The 20,141-nt window shown below is 40.9% G+C and overlaps 1 protein-coding gene across 2 annotated transcripts in view; it reads left to right on the forward strand.

The window, feature by feature from the left end:
- The window catches only part of Sytl4 (synaptotagmin like 4), a 51,997-nt gene that overhangs the window by 22,396 nt on the left and 9,460 nt on the right, over window positions 1-20,141 (forward strand). For both annotated transcript variants that reach the window (XM_048417908.3, XM_085684933.2), the window contains exons 2-13: window positions 2,736-2,924; window positions 3,439-3,654; window positions 3,790-3,899; window positions 4,142-4,244; window positions 13,355-13,456; window positions 13,889-13,964; window positions 14,264-14,354; window positions 14,457-14,560; window positions 15,271-15,366; window positions 16,454-16,632; window positions 16,884-16,986; window positions 17,987-18,148. In XM_048417908.3, the coding sequence (XP_048273865.2) occupies window positions 2,815-2,924; window positions 3,439-3,654; window positions 3,790-3,899; window positions 4,142-4,244; window positions 13,355-13,456; window positions 13,889-13,964; window positions 14,264-14,354; window positions 14,457-14,560; window positions 15,271-15,366; window positions 16,454-16,632; window positions 16,884-16,986; window positions 17,987-18,148 (1,452 nt within the window). In that variant the 5' untranslated portion in view covers window positions 2,736-2,814. The remainder of the gene's footprint in view (window positions 1-2,735; window positions 2,925-3,438; window positions 3,655-3,789; window positions 3,900-4,141; window positions 4,245-13,354; window positions 13,457-13,888; window positions 13,965-14,263; window positions 14,355-14,456; window positions 14,561-15,270; window positions 15,367-16,453; window positions 16,633-16,883; window positions 16,987-17,986; window positions 18,149-20,141) is intronic.

Below are 20,141 nucleotides of genomic sequence, written 5' to 3' on the forward strand. Positions count from 1 at the left end.
GAGGGCAAGAGTGGGAGCACAGGAGGAGTGGAGGAAGGGGAAACTGTGGTCGGGATGTAATATATAATAAAGGAATAACAAAAGGAAAAAGATAGTGCCTTCTTTCTCTTCTTAAAGCATAGCTTTGTTGGAGTTAGCATTAATATTTAGACACTATTATATCTCACTCTATAGGACCAGGCTAGAGATTATGCAGAATTCTAAGTATGTTCACTAAACCAAACTTATTGTTCAACTTTCCTATATATTTCTTGTTTTTTTTCTGCTAGAACTATTATTAATTGAGACATAGGTCAACTTTCTGTTCTGGTGGCTAAATTTACAGTTTCTCCCCTTGCTTTGGTATTTGCATGGAATATTATCCTCATCTTTAGCAATAAATGCATGCAATTGCTAACTAAAGAAGCTGCTTACTCTAGAATACCTTGTTCTGGGCCTAGGCCCTACCAAAATACTATTTCAATGAAATTTGACACTACGTGACTCCACAGAATGAACAAATTGTCCACCAGCACTCAAGTTTTGACAAGCGACTTGGCCCTTTTGACTATACATTTATGACTGAATGGAAGTGAAGTGGTGTAACAAGTTTTCTTAGACTTTGTCTTCACTATTACTAAGTTCTAATGTCCATAACCTGAGAGTGTCTGAATGGCCATAGCTTTTTCTATAACTTTGTGTTTGTCTGACTTTTTGACTTTAGCTGTGTTTGTGCCTCTATTGACTTTCTTAATTCTTGTTTTCAAAATGTGATGTTATCATTTGTCCTAAAATGGTGTTATTTAATTAATTGCACAGGAAAGCATTACCTTTTATTCTGTACATTCCCTTTTGAATTCCTAGAAAATATTCTTTCCTATAGTATGCAAGCAGCCATGGTGAAGGAGGGGGTGGGTGAGGCAAATGGTAGCTTTATTTACTAAGGTATTAAAGACATATTTAGTCCATTATGAGGTATTCTTTGACCTATGAGTTAATTAGAAGTGTCTGGTAAATTTTCAGACAGTATTGAGATTAGAATTATCTTTTAAAATTAACTTTTTAATTTAATTTCCGTGAAGCCAAAGATTGTGACTTGTATGAAAAATACATTTTTTAATTTACTGAGACAAATATTACAGCCTAGTACATGTTTAGTTCTTGGGGTAAATATTCCAAATGTGTTTGAGAAGTATACCTCCAATTGGGTATATAGTCCTTTATATACCATTTAAATCAAGTTCCTTATATTATTCAACTTGTTTATATTTTTAATAATTATTTTGGTTTTAGTTTTTTGAAACAGGTATTCATGTATGCTAAGCTGGCCTCAAACTTGCTATGTAGCAAAGATGCCCTGAACTTCTGATCTTCCTGTCTGTGCCTCCTGAGTGCTGGGATTGCAGGTGTGAGGCACCAAAGTTTGTTGATAAGGTGCTGGGCCTTGAATTCAGGGCTTCATGCATACTAGGAAAGCACTCTGTCGATTGAGCTGCATATCCAGCTCTAATCATATGATGTTCTAATGTAAAAAAGAGTTACCAAAGGTGCTTGATGGATTTCTACTGTGTGTGTAGTGACTTATAAACTTCTTCATTGTCAAGAGTACTTAAGACTTAAGAGGCATAGAGGTTGGCTGTAACTCATCTTATCATTGTCCTTTATCAACAAAAGTACACATAGGGCTAGAAAGATGGTTCAGTGGATACTATTACATATTACCCTTCCAGCGGACTCTGGTTATGTTCTCGGCACCTGTGTGGAGTAGCTCACAACTGCCTGTAACTCTACCTACATGGGATATGAGATACCATGTGTATGCTGGTATACCCTTGTACCTGCATACACACGGCACACACATGCACACACATACACATACACATACACACACACAATCACACACACACACACACACACACACTCTCTCTCATACACACACCTTAAAAACACCCATTTTAATAAGGCAAAATCTACTTACTCTGTAAAAACTTTCAGATGTAATAATGTTCTCTTTCTTTGTCTCTTTCTATCTCTCCCTCCCCTGTCTATGTAGGACAGAATTAGATACTTAAGTTTTCATAGTTTTAATTTGCAATACCTTGATAGCATGTACAAAGTACTGTGTTCATGTGTGCAAATTTCTGAGAAGCAGGGACCATGGTTTAGTCATCTCTGTATCTCCAGTGCTTTGCAAGATATTTCATAGAGTGGTGCTCAACCGATGTCTACGAAATGAAAGAAGCAGCTCTCAAGTGCAGGGCCAGTGAAAGTTATTTGGGAGGTAGCGGGGGTGGTAGAATCTTTTGAAGAATTATCAGGAAGCGGACTAAATTCCAGGAACACAGGAGCTAGTCAAGAATGAAGAACTGAGCCTGAACTCGTAGTCCCCTTCAATGCAGAGATCCCGGTCTGATTATTTGGGTTAATAGAATTGAGACTTGAGAATACAGAATAATAAAGTTGGATATCAAGGATGTACTTTGTGGAGGAAGGTTGACTCAGCTGGTTCTATGATGTTTTTTAAAATGCTTATTCTGAGTGACCCAGCTGTTACCCAGAGTCATGAGTAATTTCTCAAAAAAATCACTGTAAGGCATGGTTCAAGTGTGAAAGTAGACTAGATCAGGGTCTTTTACCTTCTCTCTTTAGCTTGCCTCAAGGACAAGGTAGGCCAGAGAGAGCTTCTGGGGCTGTGCAGTTATTCTGAACTTAATCTGGACTTCATCTTTGTGAAATGAATTGTTCTTTTATTTCAGACAACTCTGGTCACTCTCCTTGCCCCGTTGCTTTGAAGAAGGAAGAGTAGAAGATAAGGAGTCGAAGACGAAATCCATCATGTCAGAGATACTAGACCTCTCTTTTCTGTCTGATATGGAAAGGGATTTGATCCTCAGTGTTCTGCAGAGAGATGAGGAACTCAGAAGAGCAGATGAGAAAAGGATTAGGTAAGAGTCCCAGAAATAGTATGTACTTTCAGCTTTCCAACCAAGGACACCCAAGCTTTTCCATTGTTTCTTGACTCGCTGTCGGAGTTACGTATATGACTTTACAGCTCAGTGGGTCAAGTTGGGCTCCTGTTTTTTTTTTTTTAATTTTTTATTTTTCAGAGAGGAAGGCTGCCTACAACACAGACACAGCTCTTGCTTTCGGAATGGATACTCACATTTTTTATTGATTTTTATTGAGCCCTACATTTTTCTCTGCTCCTCTGCCTCTCCCCTTCCCTCTTTAACCCTGTAGCTTTGGAGCCTGTGCTAGAACTCTCTATATAGACCAGGCTGGCCTTGAACTCACAGAGATCCTCTTGCCTCTGCCTCCTGAGTGCTGGGATTAAAGGCACGTGCCACCACCGCCCAGCCCAAGTTTTTCTTTTTATACAACCCCAGTAGACTTACTGTCATTACCTCAATTTGTTAAAATCCTAAACCCACTCGTGCTTCTCTTTTTGGGTCTTGGCAGGCGACTGAAGAATGAGCTACTGGAGATAAAACGGAAAGGTGCCAAAAGGGGCAGCCAGCACTACAGTGATCGAACCTGTGCCCGGTGCCAGGAGAGCCTGGGCCGTTTGAGTCCCAAGAACAACACTTGTGTGGGCTGTAATCATTTAGTGTGTCGAGAATGCCGCATTGTGGAAAGTAATGGCTCCTGGAGGTGCAAGGTGTGCGCCAAGGAAATGTGAGTGTCACTCAGCAGTCTAGTAAGGAAGGGGGATGAGTCAGGCTGTAGTGTGACTTTTTCTGGTCAAGTCTGTTAGTTGAATGGCAAGAGTCATTGTTTATACATCCGACTTGTTCTTTTCGTTTCTCCCAGAGAGCTGAAGAAAGCAACTGGCGATTGGTTTTATGATCAGAAAGTAAACCGCTTTGCATACCGGACAGGCAGTGAGATAATCAGGATGTCCCTGCGCAGGAAGCCTGCAGGTATTGACCGGGCCTAGAGGTTGTTCCCTGAAGGACCTTCGCCTCAGGGATAGCTCCGCTTCTGTGGGATCCAGCTGTCGGCTGGCCAGTGGTGATTTCACTCCGGGGGCACAGCCAGGTTGTGGGAATATAAAAGAAGGTGTCCTGTCCTGTCAGCAAGTGTGTGTTTTAGGGGAGATGCTTTGAAGGTTGTTTGCTTCTTTACCCTGGTTACTACTACCTGCCATGCTTTTGTTTTGAAGCAAATAAAAGAGAGACAGTGGGTCAGCCCCTCCTTCAGCAGACACAGATGGCTGATATCTGGCCAGGAAGAAAGATCATTCAGGAACAACAGAAGGAACCCAGGTAAGAGCCAAGGAATTAGTATAGCTCAATTCTTCTATTACTTTTACTTCATTTTTTTTAAAATAATAGGCATTATTAGAGGGAAATTGGAAAGTATAGATAAAATCAAAGAAGGAGAAAAAATCAATAGTGATCCCATTAGCTCTATGTAAATATCACCATTTTCCAATTTTTTTTTTTTTTTTGAGACGTAGCCCTGGCTGTCCTGGAACTGGAACTCGCTCTGTAAAGCTGGCCTCGAACTCAATGAAATCTGCCTGGCTCTGCCTCCGAGTGCTGGTATTAAGGGCATGCGCCACCACCACCCGGTGAAAGCTATTAACTCTTAACAAATATTTCTTTACTTAGAAAGGTGTATGTCTGTATGCAGGTATATGCACATGTGTGCAGCTGCTTTCAGAGGCCAGAGGGTGTTAGACACCCTGGACTTGGACCCATAGGCAGTTTTGAGGTGCCTGACAAAGGTGCTGGGAACTGAACTTGGGTCCTCTGCCATGGCAGTAAGGATCCTTAACTGCCCAACTACTTTTGTCTCTCTCATCCCAGAGAGCTTTCTTCCATACCCTCCTAAACTTTTCTTCTATTCTCACTGTTTGTTATTAAAATTATTTGATTATTTGGTCAGGCTTTGTAATACTTTTTTTTCTGTTACGCAGCCATAAATCAACAAACTTTTAAATCTGGTTTAGTTTTAGTTTCGTATTTATAAGGATTGTTTGCTTGCAATCAAGCCTCACATAGTGACTTTTCTACTCCTGAATTCTTTACTTTAACTTGATTTCCTGGTTGTCTAGATTTCATTATTGGGAAGTTGCTTCAAGAAGGGTTTGTGATGTTTATTGCATTCTTTCATGTTCAAAATACCTGTCAACTACCTTTGCACTTGAATAGCATCTTAGTTGAGCATTACAAGTTTGAGTCATGTTTCCTTTCTTTCTGACAGTTGTAGGTATTTCTCTGTTGTTTTCTGCCATTGAACCTAACTATGGAGAAGACCACCTTGACATTGTTACCCCTCTAGGTAACTTTGTGTTTGTACATGCACGAGTGCACATAGGGGTGCATGGGTATTAGAATTTGTGTGGATCAATTTTATCAATTGGATGAATTTACTGGAAAAATATTTTTCTTGAATATTAGTAATTGAAGAGTGTAAGTCACAGATGATTATTCTGAGCTGTTTTTTCCTGATATATTATATACTCTTGGCGGTAGTTTACTTCATAGTTGGAATTTTTTGGTACCATGTCCTTAAACATTTTTTCCTGTTAGTTAAGGACACCACCTCAAGGATATTGGATTTCATTTAACCTCTATTTCTATAATGTTTTAAAACAAACTGTTTGATACAAAAGCAAGAGAAATATGGAAGTAATTAACTGTGGAGACCCTCAACATATTCTTTCCCTCCTTGCTATTTGGATTTGGGACATTATTTTTCTCTCCCCCTCCACCCCTTCCCTTCCCTTCTCTTCTCTAGTTTCTGACTTAATTAAATGACTTGGATAAATTATCTTGTTTAGATTTTAGTTTTGATTTTTTTCAATTTTTTAAATCATTTTTTGTCTTATCATCTTGTATTTGAACTCATGCACTTATCAAGTCTGCTTTATGCTTTTGCAAACAGAACAAAGACTATTTATGCATAGATAGCTATGACACTATTGTATGATGTAAATTTGTGAGCCCACCATCATATATGCACTCCCCATTTGAGTGAAATATCATTATATATCACATAGCTGGTCTTTTAAACTAATTTTATTTTTAAAAAAGATTATTAAATTTCATTTTGAAGTTAAAAATAGGACATGCATTTGTTCACTTAAAAAAAGATTTTTAAACTTCATTTTGGAGCTAAGAACCAAACTCAGGGGCTTGTGCTTGCTAGGCAAGGGATCTAGCACTGAGCTAATTGCCAACCCATAATTTAAGATTTTTAACTGATACAGAAATTATATATACTTATGGAATAACATGTGGTATTTTAATAAAAGCATACATCATGTAACTTAAATCAAGTTAAGTAAAGCTACTTTTCATAATTCTCACTTCTTATGATGAAAATGTTCAAAACTGTTTCTTTTTTTAAAGATATAGTACACAGAGTCATATATAGTCACATAAATGGAGACCTACACACTAAAACTTCTTACACTGATCTAACTATAACTTAGTACCCTCCCATTCTCCCTTCTTCTGACGAGCACTATTTTACTCCTATGTGTATGGGAAATTTTCTTGCTTGTATGAATTTGTACCACATTCGTTCCTTGTGCCTGCAGAGGCCAGCAGAGTATATTGGACCCCCTGGTTGTAAACTACCATGTGGATGCTGGGAATTGAGCCAGGACCCTCATGATGAGGAACCACTTCTCTTAGTCACTAACCTATCTCTCCAGCCCTGTTGTACCTATTCTTCTGTAACCCTAAAGGAGAGATGGAAAGTGGGTTGTAGTCTCAATGTGTGTCTCCTGAACTTTAAAAAGTTTTTGTTTTCTGATTTATTTTTGTCTGTATGGTCTCTCTCTCTCTCTCTCTCTCTCTCTCTCTCTCTGTGTGTGTGTGTGTGTGTGTGTGTGTGTGTGTGTTTGTGTCTATCTGTGTGTGTACCTGAGGAGACCAGAGAAAGAAATCAGGTATCCTGCCCTAACATGCTCTGCCTTATTCCCTTGAAACAGGGTGTTCCACCAAGCCTGGAGCTAGGCTGGATGCCAAGTCTCAGTGCTCCTTGCCCTCCTTTCACACGAAGCAATGGGCTCAGGCACATGCTAATACCTGGGATCTAGGGATATACATGGGATCTAGGGATTGAAACTCAGGTCCTCATGCTTAGAAAGCCAGCATCCCTGATCCATCTCCTCAGCTCCCCAAATCTTTTGTTTTTCTTAACTGTAGTTTTTTTTTAATTTTGATTTGTGAACTTACACTTTACCCCATTTGTTTGTTGCTGGTGTCTGTTAGTCATGTGTTGTGAGGAGATTTTCTTTATTTTTCCCAATAAGAAAAGATTTTATTACACTTTTTATGATTGTTTTAAAAATCCTGTATAAAACTGCTGGCACATGTCTGTATTTTCAGTTACTCGTGAGGCTGAAGTAGGAGGACCACAAGCATCAGGCCACTTTGGGCTATATAGTAAAGCCAAAGATCGAAAGAAGTATACAGAAACATGATAGTTAAGTTCTCCAGGAACCTATTTTTTTTCCAATCATTGTTAACAGCCATTGATAACTTTGACATGTGACCTACTAAGGTCTCCATACACAGCCTTGTGAGTTAAACACCTGCATTTTAATTGTTTTCAAAAGATTATATCATGGGCATGTTAAGGCTGAAAATGAAAGAAAAGGACCTTAAAAAAACAGTAATAGAGACAATCCTATAGAAGGGAGCAAAAGATCTGAACAGACATTTTATTAAAGATAATATTCAGATGTCAAATAATGACGTTCAACATCATTAATCACTAGAAGAATGTAAATAAAATAGCAATGAGATGCCACATGCCCACAAGAATTGCTGTCATTTCAAAAGCTTGACCATAGTAAGTGCTGGGTATAAAACAGCTGAAATTCCCATTCCCTTCTGTGGAGAAATGTTTACCGTGGTCAGCTGCTCTGGGAAAGTTGAGTCTTTTAAAAAGTTCACTGTATACTTACTGTGTGATTCCAACGTTTCATCCATACATGTGTAACTCAAGAGAAGTCAAAGCATATGCCCATCTAAAGACTTTTATATGTATATTTGCAGAAGTTTCATTTATTTTTTTTAAGACAGTAAGGAATTACTATTATTTTTATTTGGCAGTGCTGGGAATTGAACTTAGGATCTCATACATGCTAGGCAAGTGCTCTTGTAGTAAATTATATTCCCAGCCCTGAAATTAAAAAAGAACATATAAGTGTATGGCCTGGAGAGATGATGGCTCGGTTGGTAAGGCTTGCCACTCTAGGTGAGCACTAGAGTGTAGATTCCCCCACCCCACTTAGTAGTTGCTTTGGGGTAGTAGTTGGGGAAGCTTTGGCAAAGAATCACACAGCAAGATGATGGTTCACTATGTCAGCCAGAAACCCTGCCTCCATATATGAGGAGAGGGATCAAGGAGACACCCAGTGTCAATCTTGGGGACACACACACACACACACACACACACACACACACACACTTGTGCCTACATATATGTAAACACTTAAATAGCCATGCATACCACACATATATTTTAGATATTTCATCACAGAACTCATTAAATTATTTTCCATTTATAAAACTCTGGAAAGCAAGAATTAAAGAAAATTTAGCAACTATACATATAGTATATAAAACCAAAAGATGGCATATTAACAGTGATGATGCAAATTTGATACGCTGTGTGATCCTACTCTAGGAGACTACTTCTCTGCTTGCCTTTTAGCTCCTTTTCTCTTTTTTGAGACTTTATCATGCACAGACGACTAGAGCTGCAGGGAGTTTTGTGGGCGGTGCACGGGCCATGTCAGGCGCCCAGCACAGCGTTTGACAGCACTGTTCCTCAGTCCCTGGCCCTCACATTCTCTTCACCCTTCTGTGATGTTTCCTGAACCTTGGTGGGGGGCGAGGGGCGGGGGGCGGGAGGAGGAGAGATGGGAGGATGATTGATGTAGATGTTGTATATAGGGCTAATCACTTAGTAGACACTTATGCGCAGTACTTTGATGAGTCCTAACTCGCTGTGTTAACTGCTGACCACCGAAGAGAGAAACTTACTTGGCCAAAGTTGAGGGCAACAGTGTTTATGGGTGTGAGTATAAATACCTAGAAAGCAGTTGGACAACATGCCATTTACTAACACAGTTATAGGCCTTCCCCCAGGGCTTCTGACCTCCTAAGCCATGGGCTTTTGATCAGGTAGTCAGCAACAGGTCTAAATTCTTTCTTTGGAGCAGTTAGTTGGTTATCCTCATAAACTTCATGCCACTGTTTCCCCAGTGGGTGCATTTTGCCTGGCAGGTCAGTATTGTAGCATGTAAAGTTGGCTTCATGGATGCCAATGCCGTGATTTTTTTTTTACTTCCCAATGGTCTACACAGCATCTTCCAGGACCATGAAAGCTTATCAGCAGAAATGAAGTAGTTGTATGGCCTTGTCCCTCAATTCTATTCCATTGATTTCTGAGTCTGTCTTTGTGAGAGTGCTATGTTGTTTTTATTACTGTGGCTCTATAGTATAACTTGAGATCAGGGATGGCGATACCTTCAGCAATATTCTTTTTGTTCATGATTGGCTGCTGGGGTCTCTTGTGCTTTTTATGAGTTTTAAGATTTTTTTCTATTTCTGTGAAGATTGTCACTGTAAATTTGGTGGGGATTGTTTGACTCTGTAAATTGCTTTTAGTAAAATAGCCATTTTAACGTGTTGATTTTTTTCAACTGATGAACTGGGAGATCTTTCCATCTTCTACTATAGTCCTCAATTCATTTCTTCAGTGCTTTAAGGTTTTTATTGTAGAAGTCTTTTCACACCCTTGCTTAGGTTTATTCCAGTGTATTTTTTTTTTTTGGCTATTATGCCTGGAACTATTTTTTTTCTAGTTTGCTCGTCATTTGTGTATAGAAAGACTAATGACTTTTGTGTATTAATTTTATGTCTTGCCACTTCGTTGGAGGCATTCATCAGTTTTTAAAGTTTTCTGGTGGTGTCTTTAGGGTCTATTATGTATACAATAGTATATAATAGCTTCATTCATGATAGCTAAAACCGGGAAACAATTCAGGTGTTCACCAACAGGCGAGTGATAAACTGATTTGTTTATGCCACAGAGTACTAATCTGGTAATGAAAGACATGAACTATTGATACATGCAGTATCATGAATGGATTTCAAAATACATATGTTGAGTGAAAAACACTAAACAAAACATTACCTATATGTTGGGTGTGGTAGCGCAAACCTTTGGTTCCAGCAGTTAGCAGACAGGGCAGAGTCAGGTGGATCGCTGAGTTGAAGGCTGGCCTGGTCTACATAGCAAATTCCAGACCAGCCAGAGCTACCTAGTGACAGGACACTACAAAACAAAAAAGAGGACTTCCTCTATGAGTCTTTTTGATTCTATTATATAAATTTCAGAAAATACAAACTAATTTTGAGCAAAAGAGCTAGATCAACATTTACCTGGAACCAGGGTCTGGAAGGGGAGGGACGGATTGCCAAAGGGCATGAAGACACTTTGGAGAGTGATTAATATGTTCCTTAACTAAGCTTTAGCAGTAGCTTTTGATGTGCATGTCTCTTGCCAGAAATCATCAGCGTGCGTAATTAAGCACGTACAGCTTATTTGTGTCAATTAGTTAAAAACAGCAGAAAACTGCAACCCAGGCACTTCTCCAACACCAGAGCTCTTCATTAGTTTCTATGCTGTGTGCTGTTGGACGGTATATATGTACCGTGATTTTATCAGAGAGCCTTGGGGGCATGAGTCATCTGTTCCAGGTGATGAGGCCCCTTATTCCTTTGTAGTTAAGGTTAAAAATGGCTTGTATTTGCTGAACTTGATTAACGCATCTGACATCACTGCTCAGAATGTAATTTCTGAAATCTACTGCTTCTGGCTGTCTACGACCTCTTGTCTCATTGAATTGAGAAGCCTCTTATTTATTATAAACATGAAAACAGATTGAGCATAAGTGATTTTTACATAAAATTATGGAGCCTCAGAGATAATTGAATCCAACCCTTTTATTTTTATAGAAAAGAAAGCAGGATAAATGATTTACCTGAGATCATACAGATAAAGACCAGGACTCCTATCTCTGAGTTTATTTTTACTGCACAGATGTCAAATAATTGCTTTTTTGCCCTACGGTTGTTTACATCAGCTCAGGATCAGAACGGATTCATCTTTAGGGAGGAAAAGGAGAAAAGAAAAGAAATACAAGCACCAAACAATCCGTGGACCATTGTTGAGTAGTGCCTCTAGAGGAATGACTGTTTAAGTTCCTTTTCACTGCGCAGTGAAGCCGACAAAGGAAGGATTTTTGAGGAAAAAGAAAACCAAGTTCCTTGCTGTGTCTCGTGTGATAAAGCTGGGACAGTTGTTGAGAATGACCTCTCTCTCACCTGTGTATGTGACGATTTCAACTCAGCTCCTTCTGTTTGTTTGCACAGACCTAGCTCAAACATCACCTGACAAGTTGGAAAGTCTAGTCTCCACTGGCGGAGACATTGGGATAGTATAGATTTGGTCACCTTGTTTTTGTTCATTTCTTTGCTAAATGTATGTGAAAGCTTACAGTGTGCCAGATGTTTTTTTGTGCACTGGGATGCTATAGTGTGTACAAAAAGTCCCTTGTTTGTAGATTGTAGATTTAGGAGTAGGGAGCGCACAACGCAAATAATCAAATGTATAGTCTGTCAGATGTTGACAAGTTTGAGGGTGACAATTATCCGGAGTGAAGGGATATGGAGTGCCGGGAACACGTGGGTATCTGTGCTGTTTTCCTCAGGATAGTAGGGCAAGTCCCAATAATAAGGAGACATTTGAAAAAATGTAGGGGCAAACATGGAGGATATTTGGTGAGTAGGAGGAGCATTGTAGACAGAAAACTACGTATGGTTAAAGAACTCAGTATGAGTTTGCCACATATGTAATCTGGAGTTGAGTTGTGGGGGGTGTTGGTACTTGGAAATAGGAACAGAAATGAATGGGAAGCCAGTCGTGTAAGACTTTGTTGACCCCTGTCGAGACTATAATTTATTTTGAGAGAGTGGAGGATGTCAGAATTGATGTTATAATTTTATTGTTTTCTTTGTTGTTGTTGTTGTTGTTGTTTACAAATTGAGGTTAAAAGTTATGTAACATTAAACCATAATTTTCAATTTTGTAAAGTTCGAATCTATGAGTGTTAGAAATTTTAGGCTGAGACGCACCCAGCACAGCTATTGGGTGTCAGACCATCCCTACCACTCCACAAAGGAACCTCGTACATTAACTAGTCCCTGCTAGTTCTTCCTTCCTTTCTTCTATGGTCTACCTCTCTGTGTTTGCATACCCTGGGCTTATCCTCTGAATCAAGTCACACCAACTGTGGGCATTCTGATTGGTTTGTTCAGTTAGCACAAAAATTTCACCATTCATTCATGTTGCTGTATATACTAGAGTTTTATGCTCATTTCTAGTTGAACAATATTCCTTTGTATTGCTATACAATATTTTGGTTGTCCCTTCATCTATAGATGAGCACTTGGACTATCCCTGCCTTTCAAGTACTAAGAACAATGCTACATGAGGCTGGGGAGATGGCTCAGCTGTTGAGAGCACTTGATCCTCTTGCAGAGGACCTGGGTTTGGGTCCCAGCACCCATTTGGTGATTCACAACTGTTTGTAACTCTGGATTTACATGATCCTGTGCCCTATTACTGTCCTCTGTGGGCACCAGGCATGCACATGGCACACAGACATCCATGCAGGCAAAACATTAATACACATAAAGTAAATGAATGAATGAATGAATTCTAAAGAAATCAGGGGAATAAGGTAATGTTATCACCAGGTCTGGTGTTGCAGGCCTGGAATCCTAGCAATCTGGAGGCAAAGGCAGGTGTATCTCTGTGAGTTCAAGAACAGCCTGGTCTGCATAGAAAGAAGGACAAGTTTGGGGTATTTAGAAAGCAGATCGTAGTCTTCTGGTATGTAGAGTGTGAAGAGTGAAGGGTGAGAGATGAACCTGGAGACCTTAGAAGCAGCAGGTCATTAGAAGTTTCCTGTTAGGCTAAGGGGTTAAACACAGTTTCCACAGAAAGGGGAAATGACTTAAGTGTTTGCAGTCTTCTCCCATGGTTGGGGATGCAGCTTAGAGGGAGAATATTTGCTTAGCGCATGTGAGGCCCTAAGTGTGAGTCCCAGCATTGGAAATCTGACTCCCATTTATGTTTTAAAAATCATTCAGGTTACTACTATGGACCAGAGGGAAAGATACCTATCCAGAGGCAGGAGACTTCACTTCCCATAGAAGACCAGATCTTGGGTTTTGTTCGAATGTAAACACCGGATCTTGGTTTTCATTCTAGTGTAAACACCAGATCGTGGTTTTTATTCTAGAGTAAACACCAGGCCGTGTTTTTTTTATTCTAGTGTGCCATTCGAAGTGCCAAAGCTGAGGAGTGGAAAGAGCGCGCTGGAGGCTGAGAGCGAAAGTCTGGATAGCTACACAGCTGACTCTGATAGCACCTCCAGGTGGGGTTTCCCCGCCTCTCTCACTTCGGACCATGCTGAGCTTTCATTTTCTTCTTAGCAGCAGGATGCAGGTTTCTTCTACCTTGAATGTTCCTGGCCTCTGTCCCAGGGGTTCTTTGCTGCTACCTCAGCAGGAGTCTCCCTTTAATACTTCTGCTGACCTGGCTCTGGGCACAGCTTCCTGGAGTGAGCTTACTTCCCTGGGACGCTGCACTGTGGAGGATTCTGCCACTCTCCTGGAGGAAAGGGGGAGTGTGCACCTGTGTGGGGGCAAGGTTGCTTGCCTGATTGTCCGCACTTGGCAGTGAACCTGACTTCTCAGTTTCGTTGCTATGGTCATGGTAGTGCCTCTCCTCCCTTGCTAGTGCTTTGGGGCCTGGCTAGAAGAGGACAGGGAAGACCTGACTTAGTTCTAACTTCTGATATTTCTAGGAGAGATTCTCTGGATAAATCTGGGCTCTTCCCAGAATGGAAGAAGATGTCTGCTCCCAAATCTCAAATTGAAAAGGTAAACTGTGAGGCTATTGGTTTTACTTCTTTTCCTCTCCCTCCCTCCCTCCCTCCCTCCCTTCCCTCCTGTCTTCTTATCTCAAGTTAGAATTTAAATCAGGAATTTAGCTAAAATTTTACTTAGATTCATTTGGAAACATTTCAAAGGTCTTGTCTGAAATGTGCGTGAACATCTTTCCTTTAAGTCTGTTATAGTTGGGTTCCAATCTGGCCCATAAGCTGTTTGGGAGTATTCTTTATGCTTCTTTGGTCTACCTGCTGGTCTTTTCCCATGCCCTTGCCCTTATTCCCTTTTAGGAAATTCAACCAGGGAGCCAAAATGCAGTCTGTGTTGACGAGGGTGACATGATATTCAAGAAGAACACCAGAAAAATCCTGAGGCCTTCAGGTAGCCTCCCCTTCATGGCTACATGGGGTTCGTTTGTGTGCTGTCTCTTGGTTTGGAGTATAGCAGGTTTCTTTTGGGCTAAATTTTTGGTTTTTCATGCAGAATACACTAAGTCTGTAATAGACCTTCGGCCAGAAGATGTGGCACCGGAAAGTGGCATCTTGGGAGACAGGAGCAAATCTGTACCAGGCCTCAGTGCGGATATGGTAAGCACTCTTACGTTTCCCTTGGCCACACTATTAAAATTCTAAATTTAGAGTTGGGTTAATTTAAATTAGAGTCCAAATTGTTTAATTATTTAGGAAAGGTGCAATGATCCTTATTTTCCCCAGTTTCTGAAGAAGTGCCATTTATTAATTTGAAGAGCTGTCTTTGGTGTCGCTTACTGTTGATCACATTGTTGGGTATATAGTTGGCTACTGTGACTAAAATAGCAAGAGAAGACCAGTGAGGTGACTCAGGACAACAGCACTTGCTGGGAAAGCCCAGCATCCTGAGTTTGCTCCCGGGAGCCCATATTAAGGTGGAAGGAGAAAACTGACTTTCTAGCGTCGTTTTTGGACTACCACATGTGTGCCATGGTACATGTATGACTGAATACACACACACACACACAGACACACACATCATTATCATCATCATAATGGAATATACATAATACTACTTCTACTACTAAAATGAAAAGCATACAAAGAGATGGCTAGATGGGGTATTCAAATGGGAGACTTATAAAACTATTAAAATATTAAATACCTATATTCTTTTGAGATATGAGGATATGTTAAAAATAAGGACATGTGTACATATATTCACCTGAAAACTCAGAGCTTTTGCAACCAATTTTGGTCCTTATTGAAGGAAAGACATTGGTTTTTGAGCCTTACTTTTATTAACTCTCAAGTCTCTGTTGTTCCAGGAAGAAGAGGAGGAGGAAGAAGAGGACATTGACCATTTGGTGAAGTTGCATCGACAGAAACTGGCCAGAGGCAGCATGCAAAGTGGCTCCTCCATGGTATGTTCTATGTGTTTGTGCTGATAGGCACATTGGGTACTGGGAAGGAAGGAAGAGCCATCCTCCCTAGAGCAGACTGGGGACCTGGGGCAATCACCCTAGTTCCTCTTCCTAGGTAAGGGGCGTGCATTTCTTTGTTCCTGTCCTCATTATAGAGCTTCGGTGCTCAGTGGAACTTCTAGGTGACTGCCTGAACCTCCTAGGTGACTGCCTGAACCTCCTAGGTGACTGCCTGAACCTTCTAGGTGACTGCCTGAACCTTCTAGGTGACTGCCTGAACCTCCCATCTGGAGCCTCTCCAGAGGGCATGAAGGCTCTGACTATTCTTCCATCACAGCTTTGTGAAAAGTAACTTTAGCTCCTCTGAAAGGATAACCAGGCCATGCAGTAAACAAGACCAGACTCCTTCATCTTAAGCTGCCCCCTATTCTCACACTGAAGGCGAGCAGGTGTCAGGAGAAAGACCTTTGCAGACTGGCATCCAGGTGTGGATAAAGCCTCATGGACATTTTTGGGACATTTGCTAAACAGGGCCTACATCTGTCATAAGTACAAAGATTGCTATTTAGGTGAACAGATTTTCACATTCACACTGGAAGAAACTAGAGAGCTCACTTCCTATACCTGACTGCTACCAATGAGGAGTGGCGCCTCTCCTGCTCTTCTCAGTTCTGGCCCAATCCCTTTCCTCCGTAGATATCGCTAGATAGAAGGTAGATAACTATGGCCCCATTTTAAAGTGATAACTAACACCTTCCAGCCAATGTTACAATGTGCATGACACACAACACAGATGCGCTTAGGTGTGCCTTATCTCCCTGCTGCTTTTCACCATTCTACAGATGGGGAAAAATCAACGAGAGGTTGTGTAAAATGAGGGGAAAGGGGCATTAAGAGTCTGCGTGTGCACCCGAACAATTTTGGATGTGCTATTGGCACTGACTTACTCTCAGGACAAAGGGCTGTTGGCAGTGCTGGCTCCTCGCAGGCTCTCCTGAGACTTTTGACCTTAGCATGGGGTACGATGGGCTCAATTGGGAATGTGGAGTGCATCTTCCTTAGACATTTGTTATTGCTTCCCCTGCAGAGTACCATTGGCAGCATGATGAGCATCTATAGTGAGGCTGGTGACTTTGGGAATGTCTCTGTGACTGGCAAGATCGTCTTTTCTCTCAAGTTTGAGCAGAAAACACAGACTCTGGTCATCCATGTGAAGGAGTGCCACCAGCTGGCCTACGCTGATGAAGCCAAGAAGCGTTCTAATCCGTGAGTGCTTCTGGCTCCTGAGTAACACTTTGACAGCGAAGCTAGACCTTGGAAGCTGTCTGGGGACTCTTGATCCATATTGTCATCTCTCTGGGAGTAGAATAGTGAGTGTGATATAATAAAGGGCCTAGGACTTGGAAAAAGCAAGACTGAAGATATTGACAGAGTATCTTATTATATGCTGAGCAGGAAAGTAAAGAAGGGACCGGAGAAAGGCTAGCAAATAATTTAGCGCTGTCTTTGGTTTCTAGATATGTGAAGACTTATCTTCTGCCTGATAAGTCCCGCCAAGGAAAAAGAAAGACCAGCATCAAGCGGGACACCATCAATCCACTCTATGATGAGACCTTTAGGGTATGTTTTGGAACCTAGAGGGGAGAAGGTGTTTTTTTTTTTTCTGTGCCTTTGTGGTACAGTCGTGCCTCTACAACGTGAGTGGACGACCGTGTCTATGTCTGGGGATTCACTGTGGTCATGTGTTCATATCCAGACCTCTTGGGGGAAGAGAACACAGTTGAACTTGGCTTCCTTGGATTGTTGTGAAGTTGGAAATTCACATGACCACATAGCTCATTTGAAAAATTCATTTGAGGCTCTAGAGAGATGATCCAGCAGCTCAGAGCTCTTGCTGCTCTTGCTGCTCTTGCAGAGAATCTGAGTTCAATTCCCAGCACCCACATGGTGGCCCACAACTGTCTATAACTCCAGTTCCAGGTGATCTAACGTCATAATCTGGCCTTGGTGGCCATCTACATGTGTGTATTGCACATAAATATATGTAGGTACACAGTCACATCAAACAAAATAGAATCTTTTAAAAAATGAAGTCTTTGAGGGCCAGCAGAATGACTTAGCAGGTAAAGTCTGACAACCTGAGTTTGGTTCTTCAGATCCACGTGGTAGAAAGAGACCACTGACTCTTGCAGGCTGTCCTTCGACCTCCACACTCATGCCATGGCATGTTCGTCCCCACATATGTACACATGACATTCATGTACTGCATGCATGTGTGTGTACACACGTGTGTGCACACATCCACACACACATACACAAATAAAATGTAATGAAAATTTAAAAGTAATTGGAGATGAAAGGTCCCCTTGGAACTTGTTTGTGGATAGTTTCATGTCCTTTCAGTCACTCCAGGACATACTTAGTTTCCTTGGCTTCCTATGGACTGTGTTAGGGTTAGTGAACAAGGAGAAGTTGAAGCTTTGAGCAGAGCAATCCAAAGTGCTAAGGAACTAAAACCATTTGACAGACTATGGAGACAGGTTGCTTAGGGTTTGGAAGAATTCGTTTGTGAGGAGCTACTCCTAACTGACCACTGTGGGCTGCTGCTTTCCCTTCACAGTATGAGATCTCAGAATCTCTTCTGGCCCAGAGGACTTTGCAGTTTTCCGTTTGGCATCACGGTCGTTTTGGCAGAAACACTTTCCTTGGCGAGGCGGAGGTCCACATGGACTCCTGGAAGCTGGATAAGAAGTTGGATCATTGCCTCCCTTTACATGGAAAGGTAGTCTGCCTTAAAGGTCTTTCCCTGCTTGGTTCGCAGGCAGATTGTCTGCAGCGGCCTCTGCTGGTCTGTGTTGGAAGTAGCTTTGCATGTAGTTTTCTGTAGAGCTCTACCCCACCCTGCTGGCCTTTCTGAGTTTTGCAGCAATTTCGGAGACTCTTGCATGCCAAGTAGGAGCAATTGCAGGCTAAGCAAGAAGCTACCGTGTGTCAAGTTTTTCCTGCTAACCTTCCAGAGCCTGAATGTATCCTGACATCCTAACTTGCACCCCCCTCTCAAGTCTAACCTTTGGAGTGTATCCTAACCTGCACCCCTTTCCAAGCTAAACATCCTGCTTTTGAAGTGAGAGGCAAGAGAGTTTGCAGATCTGCAATGACTATCTTCTTGGTTATGTGTGCAGGCCAGGGGACTTTTCCTTTAGAGGAGCCCCTCAGATGTTAGTGTAGTAAGATGGCATCATAGTGGTTGGCGGTTTAGTGCAGATCAGGATTAGAATCTTGCTTCTGTGCCTTGCTGGGAACCTTGAGAATCCGCCTACCTTCTGCGAGCCTCAGTTTAGTTTTCTACAAAATGGTACGACAGTGCTACTCCCTGCTGCAGGACTAAATGCGGAGCGACTTTAGTATGTAGCACATAATGGCCATTCCATAGCTTACTGCCATTCTGGTTGTGTCAAAATGACTACATCAGAGAACTTTGGCGGCGACTTCCTAGTTATCAGAACGAACTGAAGGCAAACCTCTTTGAAAGTTATAACAGTATTTTGAATGTTTCAAACAATGAATAGTACATAGAATATCTGTAGAAAGATGGTCTAGAAACATAGTGGGGCTACCTGATGTGAGCCTCATGTGTAAGAGATTTACTTTTATCTGTTCTATTTTATATTGTCTTTTAATTTTATTTTAAACCTTTGAATTTTTACCCTGTTAAGGATATTAAATGTAAAATAATCTATATATGCATAGTTCCAAATTTAAACAACAAAACATATACAAAAGCAAAGTCAATTTTATTACTTAGAAATAGCCACTCAACAAGTATTTAAGTATCCTTCTAGAATTTTTGTATTAAGCAACATAGATAGCATCTATCTATCTATCTATCTATCTATCCATTTATACATGTGCATACATACTGTATTCTTTTTTTGACCCAAGTGAATTCATATGCCCTATTGTTCATATATATGTATATATAAATATATATATATATTCTTGATTTTAGCAATTTATTATAGGCATTCCTCTATGCCATTACTTACAGCGCTATCTCATTTTACTTGCTACATAATATTCTCCCACAGTTCTGTATTATAAATTTATTTGCCAATCCCCTACCAGTGAGTACTTACATTGTTTATTTTTAGAAACTATGCTGTCATATATCTTGTTTTCAGTACTGAGCTTCCCATATGCTAAACAAGGGTATACCGCTGAGCCATGCCCCATCCCCGCTCTTTGCCTTCTTTGGGGATTGTAATTATCAGAAAAAGCCCTAGTGGTGAAATAGCCGAGTCAGAGGAGTGTGTATCTAGTAATTAGGGGGCTGTTGCCTTCCAGAAAATTTAGTGACATTACATTTTGCCCCTTTAAATAGTCATAAAAACAGGAAAGGAATTACTATCAAAGTAAAACATGCTGTTAGAACCTTAGAATTCCTTCAGCATTTGCTATGCAAATCAGTCTCCCAGTGGCCTGGAGTTTGTATAATTACACTGAAAATGTCACTCTAAAGCACCATGAATAGCCATGACAAAAATGTCACACATGAGAATGGAGGTATTTGCTCTGTGGCAAGGAAGGTGTGCTGTGGAAGCGCTCGTGCCCGCGCCTACTCACTACTAAACTCAGGGTCGAAGGTTCCCTAAAGTCAGCTACCTAAGAACTAATGAAGTGTGCAGACAGTTTATGACCTAAAATACCATCTTGTCTCCCTCATTAAAAGTTTGTAATAACCTGAAAATTTCCCCTGATATATTTTATTTAAAACT

Source organism: Myodes glareolus, chromosome X (genome assembly GCF_982192425.1).
Source record: "Myodes glareolus chromosome X, mMyoGla1.1, whole genome shotgun sequence".
Taxonomy (NCBI): Eukaryota; Metazoa; Chordata; class Mammalia; order Rodentia; family Cricetidae; genus Myodes; species Myodes glareolus.